Here is a 15038-nt window from a genome sequence, read left to right as displayed (position 1 = left end):
TTTTATTTTGGCACTTTTATCCGCATTGTCCTCGTCAAACATGCAGTCAATAACAAGGTTAAACTACATTCATCCCAGATATACCTTTCATAAACCTCAGACAGCCACATTTTTGTCCTAAAATCGGGCAAACCTAGGCTCACACGACATGCTGCTATAGAATACGTCACCAGGTGGCGCTACTGATATTCATTCGCTTGTTTCTCGCTATAAGCGACACTTTTTTTCAATTTTTGCAACACCACTTCCAGTGAGGAATCGAACGGGCACAATTAGTGGATTTGCAGCGAAACATGGTCGTAAAATATTATAATGCATTCAATTTTGAAACTGTGCCTCCTCATGACGTCTACATTGGATAAACTAGCCGGAAGGGGCACATTTACTTGCCTATTATCGTTAGTGAAATCCAACTGCAGATGAAGTAAATAGGAGTTCAGCGGATGCACTTATGATGCGTTAGGTGCCCTGGGAAATGGACGTTGCACTGACAGATGAGGTTTGAAGCAGATCGGCACATAGTCCTGCAATTAGGCCTTAATAATGGGCACGCAAGTGACATATTGATTGGACGGTACTTGTTAAAAAACATTACTAAAAAATAAGGGAGCTGGGAAATAGTGTATAATAAATTAGAAATGCCCCAGAACACTAGTTGGCTAATTGCGTTGCAGTTATTTGTAAAACAGTAATTCGGGATGAAATTTAAGTCAACAAACTTGAAGCTATTTCATGTAAAGCTGAGCCAGGCTACTTCGAAATATTCAATAAATTATTGTGTTCTGTTTAGTGGAAGGAAGGAGAATTCGAGAAATAGGAGGTAATGGGATTCATTAGAAACCAATTGCCATCCGCAATATGGATATTAAATAGGTCATTTAGACTAGGAGTGGACGTAACTCGCGTAATTCTGTGTAGCGTAATCAAGTTACTTAACTAAGAGTTCCGCAAGATTCTGCGGAATTACGCAAGAATAATTCTGCATTTAGCGCTATTACTTAGCGCAAAAAAGCCCCCAACTCCCGTGTCCAAAATGGATGCAAGGATGCATTTTGAGTTAAGAAATAATGCTAAATGCAACAGAACACAAGTAGTGAGCGTGAGCAGAAGCCTCGTCCTCGCTAAATGTGCTCTTGGGGTATGATTTTTCCCCAATTTACTCCTGACATTAAGTGCTATTTTCATAGTGCAAATACAGCCTCGCACCCAATATGGATCTGACCATGCATATTTGAAAAATGCATAAGAAGTAGTGAGCGTGAGCTGCCACTCGTGCTTGTAGTAGGATTTTTCCTCCAAATTACGCAAGCATTAGTAATTGCGTAATTATCTGCAATTCCACATCAAAGAGTAATGCATAATTACCTAAATTCCTCCAGCGCAATTGCAGTTCTGCCCAGGGCTACTATAGACCCCAATGCAAAAGAAGCGCTCACTCTGACAAAGCATTGCAAACCGAAACTTTATAAAACTCTCTACGAACCACACACGACAACCACCATTATATCAAATCATGTTTCCTCCAGTCTGATTGATGGTCTGCGTTGATCTGCAGAAATGGCACACGCATAGAGAATGCATTATAATGCAAAGAACATGACGTTATTCCACTCAGGGACTGTATGAGCACTGAAAGGGATGGGACAGACCTTCCCATCTGTAAAATCATCAGCACGGCACATTGTGAAAATGGTAGATTTCAGTCAATGTGCTTCAGAGCCACTTTTTATGTGACAGTACTATTTAGTTATATGACAATGCATTGCTATTTTTAGTCTTCCGGAAGTTCACACAAATGGATGTGATAAAGAGATACACTGAGAAGCAGGGGGTCTGTAGAAGCAGCTATGACTCAGTTACTAGGAACCCACACTATCTGCTACTAAGTTTGGGATTGCTAACTTGCTTAATTGGCATGAGGGAATGTTCATAAATCCATAGATTTAGCAATAGAATGTTTGTGAAGTTTAACATTCACTAACAAGAAAAGACAGTTCCAAGTATACATGGTGTAAAGTGGTCTATATTTGTGTAGGAAAATGCCCATCTTCAAATTAAACACCTCCTTTTATCACTTCCCTGTAGTAGGTAGAGCCCTTTTAGGGGTATTTCTACCTGAGCAATGACAATTGTTGAACAAGTTGGTTCCACTGGGACAAGGAGACTTGGATTAAATTCACCGTTTTGTAACTTGGAAAATAATTGTTCTGTTCTGGACAAAGCACTGAATCTTCCAATGCCTAAATCTTTGTAAAAATGTTAAATGTCATTGTGCAAAGCATATTTTGATGAACCTAATCTCACAGACCTATTACTTCGCTGATGTACTCACAGTTCTCGGTTGCTGCCCACCTAGGTGTGTGCTACACTAGTACCAATAAATACTGCCCCCTTTTAGGTCTAGGTTGACAGTACAGTTCTCAAATAGACATTTTGCTTAAAACATACTTAAATTGGACTTTGGATCTGATCCCTCAAACAACTGGATTTTTTTAATCAGCCTCTTTCAGACACTGAGCTGAGAATCTGCTAATCACATGGCTCAGCCAGAGGAGTATTTTCTTCATTTTTATTTCAACTGAATCTTTTGGCTGCTGGAGTGTACACGTTTGCCTGTGTGAGAAAGTCATCCTTTTTACCCTCATCACCCCCATTTTTTGACTGATACTGGTGATTACTGATTCTGATTGTGCCCTGGGCTCTGCTAACCAGACCCAGGGCCAGTGCTCTGTGTAAAAGGTATAGTGTAAATAGATGTAATTACAATTGATTTGAAAACCTACCTGTAAGCCCCCACTATGTGGTAGGGCATGTAGGTTTAGATGCCCAGTAGATTTAATGCATTTAGGTGTGCACTGCTGTGTTGCCTGCTGTCATTTTAAATGCAGACCTGCTTTGCAGGCTGCTTTTAAAATTATATTATATGCAAATACATAGAGGTAGAATGTCGTCTAACTATAAGCAGGGAAATTATTAAAGATGTTTTTTATGCCCTGGTGAGGAAAACCCGATAATTTACATTTTTCCCATGGTAGGACATTGGCTCCGTAGGCTAACATGGGAATACTTTAATAAAGTATAACTATTGACAGGAGGGATCTAAAATAATAATTCAAAGACTTAACAGGTTATGATAAATCCAACAAATTGCCAGGGTTAGATTTATTATAACTATTTCAGAAAATAAGTTATAGACCTTTCTTTTCTGATGTGCCAAAATCCAGCCTTCTGGCAGTCTCTCCTGATTGGCCAGCCTTTGACAGGCTTAGCTAATCTGCTCGGATGAAGTGTGAAGTGGCCTGCATAGAGACAGAGGACATCTGGTGGTGGGGGGGTCTGGAGAGCAAAAAGCAGGATGCGGGTAGAGTAGCCAAACTGGTCTTCAAGGAGGGAATGACAGGACACAGGTTCACCCTCACTTCCTGCACCCCCATCCAGACTGGAGCCCTAGTAACTGAATTAGCAGAGGGGTTGGAAGGGGAATGTTATGGAACATTAGCCACGCCAGTGGGGTGGCTAAGCCAGATGTTAAACTCCAGGAGAGGGTTTCTCCATTTTGGATTTTAAAGAATAGTGCTTTCTGGGATAAGAACATGCCACACTTTGGAGGAAGTTGTCATACCTGAGGGTGGCACCCTGTACCCCACTGGTCAGGGTTGCCCTCCCTGCTTGTCACCCAAGAACACTGGATAAATATGGAGGAGCTGCCCAGCAACTCAGAATCCTGCCTGAAACTATAAAAAGGATTGCCCTTCTGGAACCATGGCCTGTACCAAGAGGGTTGCACTCTGAATGACTGCACCTGCTGCACACTTGGAACTACAGCCCATAAGGACTTTGCCTTGCTTGTAAAAGTGAAGGAGTGGACTCACTGAAAGCAACAGTTTAAAAGATCTCCACCTGCATTATCTCTAGCAAGAAGAAACCAACTGACCACCTTTAGCTGGACTTTAAACGATTTGGCCAGCTGCATTGTGGTAGATGTACTCCCAAAATCCCAACGAGCAACTCAGATCTTCTGGAACCTTGGATTGATGTTGTGGACCCTTTGGGTCCCCCTAAATGACGTTTTGGAAGAAGTTCCACATATCTGGAGAACTTTGGAGAATATATTTTTTGTACAAAGCTCCATAAGTGGACCGACCCGTCGTCGAGAGTCAAGCCGCCGACGTTGAACCGCGACCCAGCCTGGATTTCAGGTTCGTCCGGCTGAAAGGTCTGGAGCTCAAGACTTCCAGGATTTCAGCGAGGCATTGCGCTGAACCAATCCGCCGTTGACGACTCGAAACCCAGCATAATGCGGTGAATCACTCAATGTTGAGAGAAAAAGCTCCAGAAAAACGACTACGTCTAAAGGTACTGCTCAGTGTATCCGACCCACGCTTCATCACCCGACCCACGCTCCATCACGGTCTGCCTTAAACTTTGACTTTGTCTCAGTCAAGCGTGACCAGATGTCCCAAGTTGGTGGTTTTCGTTTTTAGGCACAATAAAGTATTTAATCTTTAAAAATTCATATCTCCAATTCCCTCAAGTGGATTTCTATTATTTTGGTATCATTTTAATCATAAAAACATTTCCTATTGTTAGAAATTGGTGCTGGATTTTTATTGACTGTTGTGTCTTACTTATTTAATGTATTGGTGTTTTTAAATGCTTTACACACCTGTCTCCTAAATTAATCCAGCTTGGTCACGGACAGCTACCAAGGGTTGAGCAAGGGAATCATTTATTGAGACCTTGACTGGGCCTTATATTGTGATTGCTTCCTTATTACTAGTGGTAGGTACCTACTTACCCCTACTAATAAACCGCATTCCAACAGCCTTCAATAAAGTGCTTTCATTGAATGGCATGAGGAAATACTTCACAATAATAGGGCTCTCCTGCCTCTTCTTTCGCCTGTGTGCTCCTCATTTCCATCTTGTCCCTCTCACCCACCCCATCCTCTTTTGCCTTTGTCCTCCTTGTTCTCCTACTTGCTGCCAATTGTCATTCCTCCTAACCCTCCCATCATCCTTAACATGCTCTATGTGATTGTTGTACTTCTTACACTTGGCCCTCACGGTCCTCTTCCCGTAAGTCTTGTGTGTTCTATTTTCCGCCACTTCTGTCCTCCTCTCCAAGCTACCTCTTGCTAGGGCTTTCATCCTTGGGTATTTTTTTCTATTTTTAGTTTCCTAGAATGAATGTCGGTTTGCAATTAAGACCGCCTTGCCTGCAAAAAAGTCCTCTTTTGTTTCTATGTCAAATGGAGATCAGGTGGCAAGGGAACCTTCATCAGAGCACTTTCTTTCTGTCGACGTCACAGAAAACAAAGGAAGACACCAATGAAAGTTTCCTGCCATCAACCCTTCATTTGAGGTTTAAAACAGGAGACTGCAATATAGACAGTTCTTTGTTTCTTAAATTTGCTGGCTTTATTGTGCTTGCGATACAAATGTTAGCACATTGAACACAGACTTACTGACTTTGCCAATGCTTGTTGAAATTTTCAAGAATAGGTGAAAATTTGTAATTCATGTTTTGTCCAGTCTCATTCAGTGCCTGTTCAAATGTAATTGTTCTCCCTGCCTGGGTACAATGTGCCTGATTCACAAAGTGTTTTGTGTGTGTAAGTCCAAAAGGCATGTGCAAATGTCTTGATCTATGGGGGCAAATGGAAAATGTGCGCTCATAAATTAATTTACCAATGTGTAATATTACCTCACAATTGTGTAATATTATGCATAGGTAAATCCTACTGTGGGGCAGTGTGCGAATGTTTCTGTGCAGGGAAGGCCCAGAAAGCTTGGGATTTCCCTCAAGACTTTGTGAGTATTCACAAATGTCTGAATAACTCATTTCCACCGAGAATGGACAGAGATTTACTCCTGTCAGAGGCAGGAGTACATCCCTTTCAAGGGTAAGATTAGGAGGGAACACCCCCAATTTGGAGGAGTTCCAGGGGAAAATGTTTCTCCATGGTGCACATATGTATCCTATGGAGAAAAAACACAAAAAGGACAAATGTGATAGCATTACCTATGAGAACTGAATACCACTGCACATAGAACTAGGCAATGGCAATGACTCTGAACACACATTACCAAACATTTTCATCTGTACTCTTGGGCCATTTTTTTTACTACAGTAAATCTTCACCAATGAGGGCACTGTAAAATTTGAAAAAAAAGATGTAGGGACCCATGATTTTTTCTTATAAGCTGATAGTCTGCATTCCCAAATACTGGGTCTTGAGTCTACATCATACTATCTTACACTTACAGTCATTTTAACACACTCTTACATTTACTTTTATCCCTTCTTTCACGTTCTTCACCCTCTTCTGCCTTTCTCTCTTGATCTGGGTCAGAGGTTGATGATGAAAAGAAGCCCTGGTCCCCAATAGGAGTACTGTGCTCTTCAACTACAGACCCAAATTAAGTACTAATTGTGTGATGGTAAACCTTGGTTGCAGATTTGAAAACTGTTTTGGGATGCAGGGCATTATTTGTTTTGTCGTAGGGCTGGCACAAGCTTAGTTTGTTCTAGGAGTAAATTATCATGGGGCAGTGCCAGCTATGCCAAGTGTAAGCAACAAACCATGGACCTGAGTCACAAAATAGTTGGCCACCTAAGTTCCAAAATGAATTTACACTCACAAACACAACACGTTGCAGGTGTTTTACTATCAACTTACTCAAGACCGCTACTTCAGGTTCACCAGATGACCCTTGTCCACCCTCTGTAGCTCGCTTAGCGGCTGAGATAATTGGGCCCAAGCTGGCCATTATTTTCCAGTTAATGTGTCTATCGGACTCCTTCCCCTCTGTCTAGAGGAAAGCTGTGGTACTGCCCCTCATTAAGAAACCGTCACTGGACCCCAATGATCCAAACAGTTATAGGCCTATATCTTGCCTCCCTTTGCCGGCCAAGATTTTTGAGAAGTTGATGAATTTATAACTGGATGAGTATATTAACACCAATTCCCTCTTGGACACCACTCAATTTGGCTTCCATGTTGGTCTCAGCATGGAGACCACCCTCATTAAGGCCACAAAGGAGATTAGGATGGCTCTAGATCAGGCAGGACGGGCAGCACTGTTCCTGCTAGATCTATCAGCGGACTTTGATACCGTGAATCATGGGCTGCTGATGGAATGGCTGAGCGGGATCGGTGTGACTAGGACAGCCTGGGAGCTTTCAAACTCCTTCCTATCAAGCCAGGAGCAATCAATCAGAGTAGGTGTTTTTTCTTCACCTTCCTTCTCCCTTCCTTGTGGGATGCCTCATGGGTCCTCAATCAGCCCTCTTCTTTTCAACATCTATTTCACCCCCCTTGCCAAACTAATTAGTTCATTCAGGCTCACGCTTACATCATACACCGATGACACACAAATTATTGTGTCATTGGCGACTGAGGACAGGGGTGTGGCTGCAAGGTTTTGTGACTGCATGAGTGCTGTGGGACATTGGATGGCAACGATCAGCCTCAAACTTAACTCAGCTAAGAGTGAGGTGTTAGCGTTTGGTGCCCAGCCCTCTTTCTGGACCTCAGACTGGAAGCTTTCTGAGTTTGGCTCTTTGCCTTCTCTGTTTAGATGTGTTCAGAACCTGGGAATTCTTATAAACAACAAACTCTTGTACTTGGACCAAGCCAATGTTGTATTCTCAGCTAATTTCTTTGTATTAAAAATGATTAAAAACATTTTTCAGTCTATACCAAGTCATTTGCAAAAAACAGTTGTCACCTCTCTGATCCTTACAAAGGGTTGATTACTTTAATGGGCTTTTTCTTAATGCTCATCAGCAGGTCCTTAATAAATTGCAGTCTGTTCAGAATGCTACTGCTTGGGTGCTGTGCAAAATTCCAAGACATCAGTCTGTCGCCAAACATATGTCTAAACTCCATTGCTTCCTGATCAGACAGGCTTTGTGCATTGTGTTTAAGGCACTGCACGGGACAGGTCCTGACTTCCTGAGGTGGAGTTTCATTGGTTGCTCGACCAGTCGGTCGTTGCGCTCTGCTTCGGCCAATTTGCTGGTAATTCCCAGATTCAGATGTGCAAATTGGGGAGGCCTTAGTTTTGTGCTCTGTGCATCTAGGGCATGGAATGCTAGTTATTACACATAAAAACCCTTCCCAATCTGTTGGCCTTCAGGAAGGTGTTAAAACATTGCTCTTCTCTTCCTATTAAACTTTCTTTCTTGACTTCTCTCCAGCTTTTGTTTACTCTGGTAGAGCCAAGAAGCACTTTTTGGTATACAAGTGCTTTATAAGATTCTTTGACATAACATAACTTGGATGCCTTCCTGACTAGGTGAACACCCACAAACCTATGAACTTGTGGGTAATTACAAACAATTGGCAGGAAATTTTGCTTCTCAAGGGTGCGAGTAATCACTATTCTGAGTGGAAAAGGGGAGGGAACATCCCTGAAATTGAGGGTAAAGGGAAGCGGTTTCTCCAATAAGAAATGTTTTTCAAAAGTGTGCAATGTGTGTAGAATTTAAGCAGATTAAGGGATTTTTTCGAGCACATAGGTACACCGATTATTTTACCAAAATGAAGTTTGCAATGAAGATCATATAAAAGAAATGACACTCATTCTGTCACCTGTTACCTTGCAGCACCATGTTCCATTCCTGTGTCTTACTATTTGAGAGATTATTTATAGACTTAGCAAAGTCCTGCACTTTAAACAAGGTGCACATAAATTCCAAGCCTGTTCGTATTTTTCAAGAATAACGTTCTCAAGGCGTTTCCACAGCACATCAACATCCAGATGGAATCAGACACTTTAAAGCTTAAAACATTATCAACTTGACAATGTCCTGAGTCTTTAAGGAGTTGGCTGGAAAATGCCACCAACATTTCCTGTGATATCTTGGCCCCTCTACTGTTGTTGGTATACCGTTTTGCTGTGCCATTTCCTGACATGAGACAACCTCAAAGGTCATAGAGTGTTTGCACTTTGCGGTCGTTTTCACATACTCACACCTTTTGGATATCATATAATTTTTTATGATCAAACAAGACAGAGTGTTTTTAAATGCTTACATCATCAACATTAAATCATTGCTTATCTTATCCAAAGTATATTATCATTATGGGATAATTTAAGGAAACTCTTCATGCAAAATTGCCAAAAGATTAAAGTGAAAAAAGAGCATAAAGGTTTATTAACCTGGTTTGTTGTTGGCTGTGATTGGAGGTGGAGAACATGGAATAGCTTTTGTGCTGTCCTTAGAAGACACAGTCTTTTGTTTGCTTTTAGTTGTCTCAAGCGCTTTGAGCTTCTTGGCGTGCTTGCTGCCTTTGTAGTGTGCTTCTGCCTGGATCTATGAAGGAGACTAAATCAAGTTAGTTTTCAATATTATAAAGTTAAGCGCAAGCAAAATGCTGTATTGAGAGAATATCACCAGCAGGTGCACATTGAAATCATTTGAATTTTATATTAACTTTGAATTTGATATCTAGATGCACACCAAAACCAATGCATTCAGAAAACATTCTTTTTAAGTACGTTCCCTGCCCCTATGCATGGCAGTAGGTTACACAAATTAAGGGTTCATTCTGTCAAAGCAAATGTATTCTGTGCTGTCACAATAAAAAACAAGTTAGACTTTGAAATTTACAATAAAAAGTGAACACAATATGCAGACGAAAGCAGCAATGATAGTCTCACAACTTAAAATACAATTCCTGCCGAGAGATTTTTATTGGTCAAGAATGGGGCTTCATTTTCACAAGAAATTATCATTTATAATGTTTATAACCTTATAGGAATTTAATGTTTAGGTATTTTGAAATGTGCTTTGGTGTTTTAGAGTAGTTGGGATTGTTTAGCTAACATAACAACATTAGTTAAGTGCTTTGTAACAAGCAAACTTTCTGATTTGTACAAGTTATTCTTCAGATTATGAAAAGTTATTTGTCTGTTAAGTGGTAATAAACAACTGTCAAAATCTTTCACTTTTGTTAAAAAGGTACAAACGTTATTTTTGAGTTCATAAAATGAGCTTATTTGTAACAGAGTTGCAAAGGTTATTCATAGATTCTAACAAACTTGTCCATTTTTTAAATATTATAAATTGAACATTGGAGGTTTAAGTTAAGGTAAGCATTATTTATGTTTATGGTTATTATGCTTTAGAAATGTTGACACTGATTGTTAAAATGAAAATTATAGCAAAGACAACCAATGTTTTAAATTCTTATACAAATTATTTAAGAGCTTTTAAAAAATTTAGACTGTTAGTTACAATTGTAAATGTCTAAAAGAAAATACTACCTTAAAAAATGAAGCACATTATTTAAGACTGGTTTCCAAACAGAGGTTAGGAAAAGCAAAGTAAAATATGTAAGAGTTTTTAAAAAGATGTACTTGTAGAATAAACTGTTTTAAATAACATGTTCATGTAAAACGTAACTTTTTTTGTCACAAGTGTTATCCTGCAGGTTAGACGACTAGCGGGATTATTTACAAAACTGATGGGATGCGTGGTCTAGTCACGCTTTATACAATTAAGAGCCCATAATAACATCTTGTTTCGAGACCTTTAACCCGCCCGATAGAAGGGGTTATATAGAGACATTGCAGGTGTTTTGCCCATTATAACGGGGGACTATTGGTTTTTGGTTCCTTTTGAGAAAAGGCTTCGCTGTGAGGATACTCCCTTGTAATTTGAGTGAGTCTTATTTACTCATAACAACAACATATAATATTGTGAAACTTTGAGACTATATTGGGAGTGCCCACAGTAGATTAATGATACAATAATACATTATCAGTGATATAATTGTTTCCTTGGTGTACCTTTACTATGGTGTCAGTGATATAATTTTTTCCTTGGTGTACCTTTACTATGGTGTCTGCAATATGTATAACTTTGATATTGCTAACAAGCAATTACGTTTCCTAATAGCATGTCGGACTGGTGTGAGACTCTGCTGATGATTGAGTAAACACACACACAATATGCTATAGGTAAAAATTTCAATTCTGCCACTGAATACTGGGTTATGGTGCACACGGTGTATGTTTTAAAATTGTTAAGATATAATTTTATTATTTTACAGAGCCTTCTGATCCATCACACAGAACGACATTGCGTCTGATGGTCAAGAGATTGTGGCTTAAGTATCACATTTTGATTTATGCACTTTATTAGCAGAGTGACTATCCTATGATCCTGATAAATGCCCAAACTACTTTGTCACCAAGGCAGAAACATGTTGATCCTAAGATAGGGTATCTTTTCAACCCTATAATCACTTGTATTTTAATTGACTACTACATAGGCAGGAAGAATAAAGGTGTTGCCCCTATGGAGATAGCTTTTTAACTACACTTACACATTTTTCTTTTTCTTTACCTTTGCACTCTGCCCCTCCTTACCATGTTGAGTTGGGAGATCCAACCCGTGCTTTGCACTCCTGCTCCTTCCCTCTTGGGTGAAGTCGTAGCCCACACGGGGTACCTTGCGGTCCCCGTGTGTTGGAGGAATCCAATGATGAAGCAGGTTACCCTCGGTGAGTGAGGGTTTTCGTCCATAACCTTGTTGTGCCCGTTTCCCACAGCTTTTTATACTAGTCCCTTTATAGAGCTACCCTATATTAAGTGTGAGTATCATGTAAAACCACAAACACCGCCTGCTACAGAATAAAAAATGTGATTCCTAACTTTTTAACAAACAAAAGAAACTCTAAATACAACCAGATATATATATGGGAGACTTAATGACCAAAGGCAATTAAAAAAAAAAATCTTAAATTACTTAATAATGTATAAAGTAGAAATTGTATTCCTGCAGGGTATGGCTTTGATTTTCTTTGCACAACAACAAAATATAGGAGCAGGCTTTTGATTTACTGAAATTTCTGCAAATTGGTTATTTCACACTTCCCCAGTACTGATGGGTAGATTAGGATCCTGGCTTCTGATCGTATGCTCTTTTACATGTGATGTCCAAATCACTGCGAAAAATAATGAGACATAGATCGATTTCCAAAAAGTGGATACGAAAAGAAAAGTACATTATTCAAGAGTTAAAAAAAATATTTACTTATGGGATAAACTGTTTTGAATAACGTTTTTACTTAAAACAGCGAACACTGCTCGCTACAAAATCAAAAGTATGATTCCTACCATTTTATTACAAAAAAGAAAGTAAACTCTTAATTCAACCAGATATTTATGTGGGACCTTGGTACACAATGGTAAATATTCCCAAAAATCTTAAATTACTTAATGTATAGAGTAGAAATTGCACTTCTGCATAATATGAAGCGCATGGCACTAATTTGTTAGACTGGATAGCACCAAGGTATCTGGGATAGGATTAGGAAATGAATACCCTTCCTGTATGTTTGTTCACCGTACACGTGTGATTCTCATCTACGCTAAACATGTGCCAGGTGTTAGAACTGGGATTCATGGTTGGATGAGGAATACACATAGGCCAGGCAGGAACCACCACTCTAGTCACGGCAAGCTAACTACACACTAAAGGATAGCCTGTGCGCCACCTCTGGTAGCTTGGCACAGAGCAGTCAGGCTTATTAAAAGAGGGAATGTGTAAAGTATGTGTGCAACACACACACACAGACACACAGGAACACAATGAATGCACCACAAAAAGACTCCACACAGGTTTAAAAAAATAGATTGTTATATTTTGAACAAAGCAAGACCAAACCGACACAAATCCAATGTATAGTTGAGATATTGAATTTATTAAGAGGAAGTGAAAAATATCACTTAGAAGCAAATAGTGCTATAGGGGTTACTTGATGTTGCGCTGGATTAGGGAAAAGTCAAAGTTCAGGCTGACCACAATGGAGCACCAGCTGGCTACAGGACCCATGCAGGCCCTGGTGAAAAAGTACTTTTCCTGGTCGCAACAGCGAGATGCATTTTGATGTGGGTCCCGCAAGTTGAGGATGTGTTGATTTTCTGCATGCGCTGATGGTGATGCGGCGGTTCCATAGACGGGTGCTGATGTTGTGAGGCATTGAGTGATGTGCCGGGTTTCTCCACGTAGTCAAGGGAATGCAGCGGCAGTGATACGCTGTACGATCCGTCGATCCGGAGAAGCAAATCGCTGATTCTGATGCGATGTGTTGATTTTACTCCTGCAACCAGGTTGATGCACCGGTTCTGCTACACGCAGACAGGAGATGTATTGAAATTTGTATTGCAAGTATCTGGGCCACTTCCAGTGAACCAAGCACATGAGCTGGGGTAATGACTTTTGTTATCCCTGAGTCTCAAACGACAGGAGGCAAGCCAACAAGCCCTTAGAGCACATTTGGAGTGAAGGCAGAGTCCAGCTCTCCTTCAGCAAAGGAAGAGAGCATCAGGCAAGGCTGGGCAATAAGCAGAAAATCAGGTCTTTCAGATCAGCAGTTCAGTTAAGTCCTTTAAGCAGCACAGCAGTTCTTCTGGCAGAGGTTCAGATACAAGTCCAGTGTACCCAAAAGTGCTTTTGATGTGGAGGTGACTTCAAAGAAGCTCCTTGCAGTGCACAGATCCTCCTTCCAATCCAGCCCGTCTGTCAGGCTATCTATGGGGGGGTAAACAACGCTTTCGTGGGGACAGGCCACTAAGTATTCAGTGAAGTGTTAGTCCTTTCTTTCCATCCATCCCCGGGCAGGGCCATAAGAATGCAGATGTATATAGATGAGTACTCAGACACACCTATTCTTCCTGTATTTGTCACTGTCTAGAGGGGATGCACAAAGTGTAGCTGTCAACCACCCCAGATGTGTATTTGAGACAGGCTGAAAGGCACACAGAGCAGTAAGTGCAAAGAAATGTCCACTTTCTAAAAGTGCCATTTTAAAAACATTAATGTTAAATCCAACTTTACCAGTAAGGAGGGTTTTTCATTACCATTCCAAAGATATAAGACATGAAGTAGCTACTCCTCTCTGATCAGGAATTACCTGGATAGACCATCAGCACTGGAGCGGTCTACCCCTGGTCTGTGTTCCATCCTGAAGTCTATGCCATGTAGGGAAATGGACCATCTCAACAGTTTGGATTCTCATCCCTCATTTGCATAAGCCACCTGAGGAGCCTGTGGTCAGTCTAAATCAGGAAGTGAGCATCAAAGAAGTATGGGCTCGGCTTCTTCAGTGCCCAGACCACAGCAAAAGCTTCTCTTTCCATAGCACTCTACCTTTGTTGCCTGGGACGTATCCTCCTGGAGATGAAGGCTAAAGGTTGGTCTAGGCCCTCCTCATTAAGCTGAGATAGCACTGCCCCTTTGCCATGCCCTAAGGCATCTGTCTGAATGATAAACTCCCTGGAGAGGTCAGGGTCCCTGAGCACAATACCTATGCATATGGCCTGCTTCAAGGAATCAAATGCAGTTTAACATGCCTCTGTCCAGATCACATTTCTGGCCTGCTTCTCAGACGTCAGCTCAGTCAAGGGGGCTACAATGGTGCCATAGCCCTTGACAAACCTATAGTACAGAGTAAGGCCCAAGAATGAATTGACCTCAATCTGGGTTTTGGGTGGCAGCCAGGCCATGATGCTTTCTATTTTGGCCGGAATGGGTTTGCACCTTCCCCTGTCCACCAGGTGTCCCAAGTACACCAAACACTTACGTACACCACAGACTTACTTACGTGCCTTGATAGTCAGGCCTGCCTGTTGCAGAGCCTGAAGCAATTCCTGAAAGTGAAAAATGTGGTCCTTCCAGCTGCTACTGAAGACAGCTATGTCATCCAGACAGGGAGTACAGAAGGCTGCCATACCAGCAAGGGCCTGGTTCACTAACCTCTTGAAGGTGGCGGGGGCATTCTTTAATCCAATGGATATCACCCTAAACTGATATTGACCCTCTGGAGTGGAGAAGGTTGACCTCTCCTTTGCTCCCTCTGTGGGGGCGAAGTGCCCGTACCCTGATATGAGATCAAAGGTACTGAGATACTGGGAAGCTTCTAACTGGTCAATCAGCTCATCTGCCCTGGGGTAGTGGTGAGCATCTGTTTTTGTCACTGAGTTTATCCCTCTATAATCCACACAGAACCTCAGTTCAGG

The 15038-nt window shown here is 41.1% G+C and overlaps 1 protein-coding gene across 3 annotated transcripts in view; it reads right to left on the bottom strand.

Moving 5' to 3' along the window:
- Positions 1 to 15038, bottom strand: part of ZNF385B (zinc finger protein 385B) — a 1050548-nt gene that overhangs the window by 91553 nt on the left and 943957 nt on the right. For all 3 annotated transcript variants that reach the window (XM_085645198.1, XM_085645197.1, XM_085645199.1), the window contains one exon: positions 9171 to 9324. In XM_085645198.1, coding sequence (XP_085501324.1) covers positions 9171 to 9324 — 154 coding nt within the window. The remainder of the gene's footprint in view (positions 1 to 9170; positions 9325 to 15038) is intronic.

The sequence above is a fragment of the Triturus cristatus genome, chromosome 3_1 (genome assembly GCF_964204655.1).
Source record: "Triturus cristatus chromosome 3_1, aTriCri1.1, whole genome shotgun sequence".
NCBI classification, from domain to species: domain Eukaryota; kingdom Metazoa; phylum Chordata; class Amphibia; order Caudata; family Salamandridae; genus Triturus; species Triturus cristatus.
This window is presented reverse-complemented; position numbering and strand designations above follow the sequence as displayed.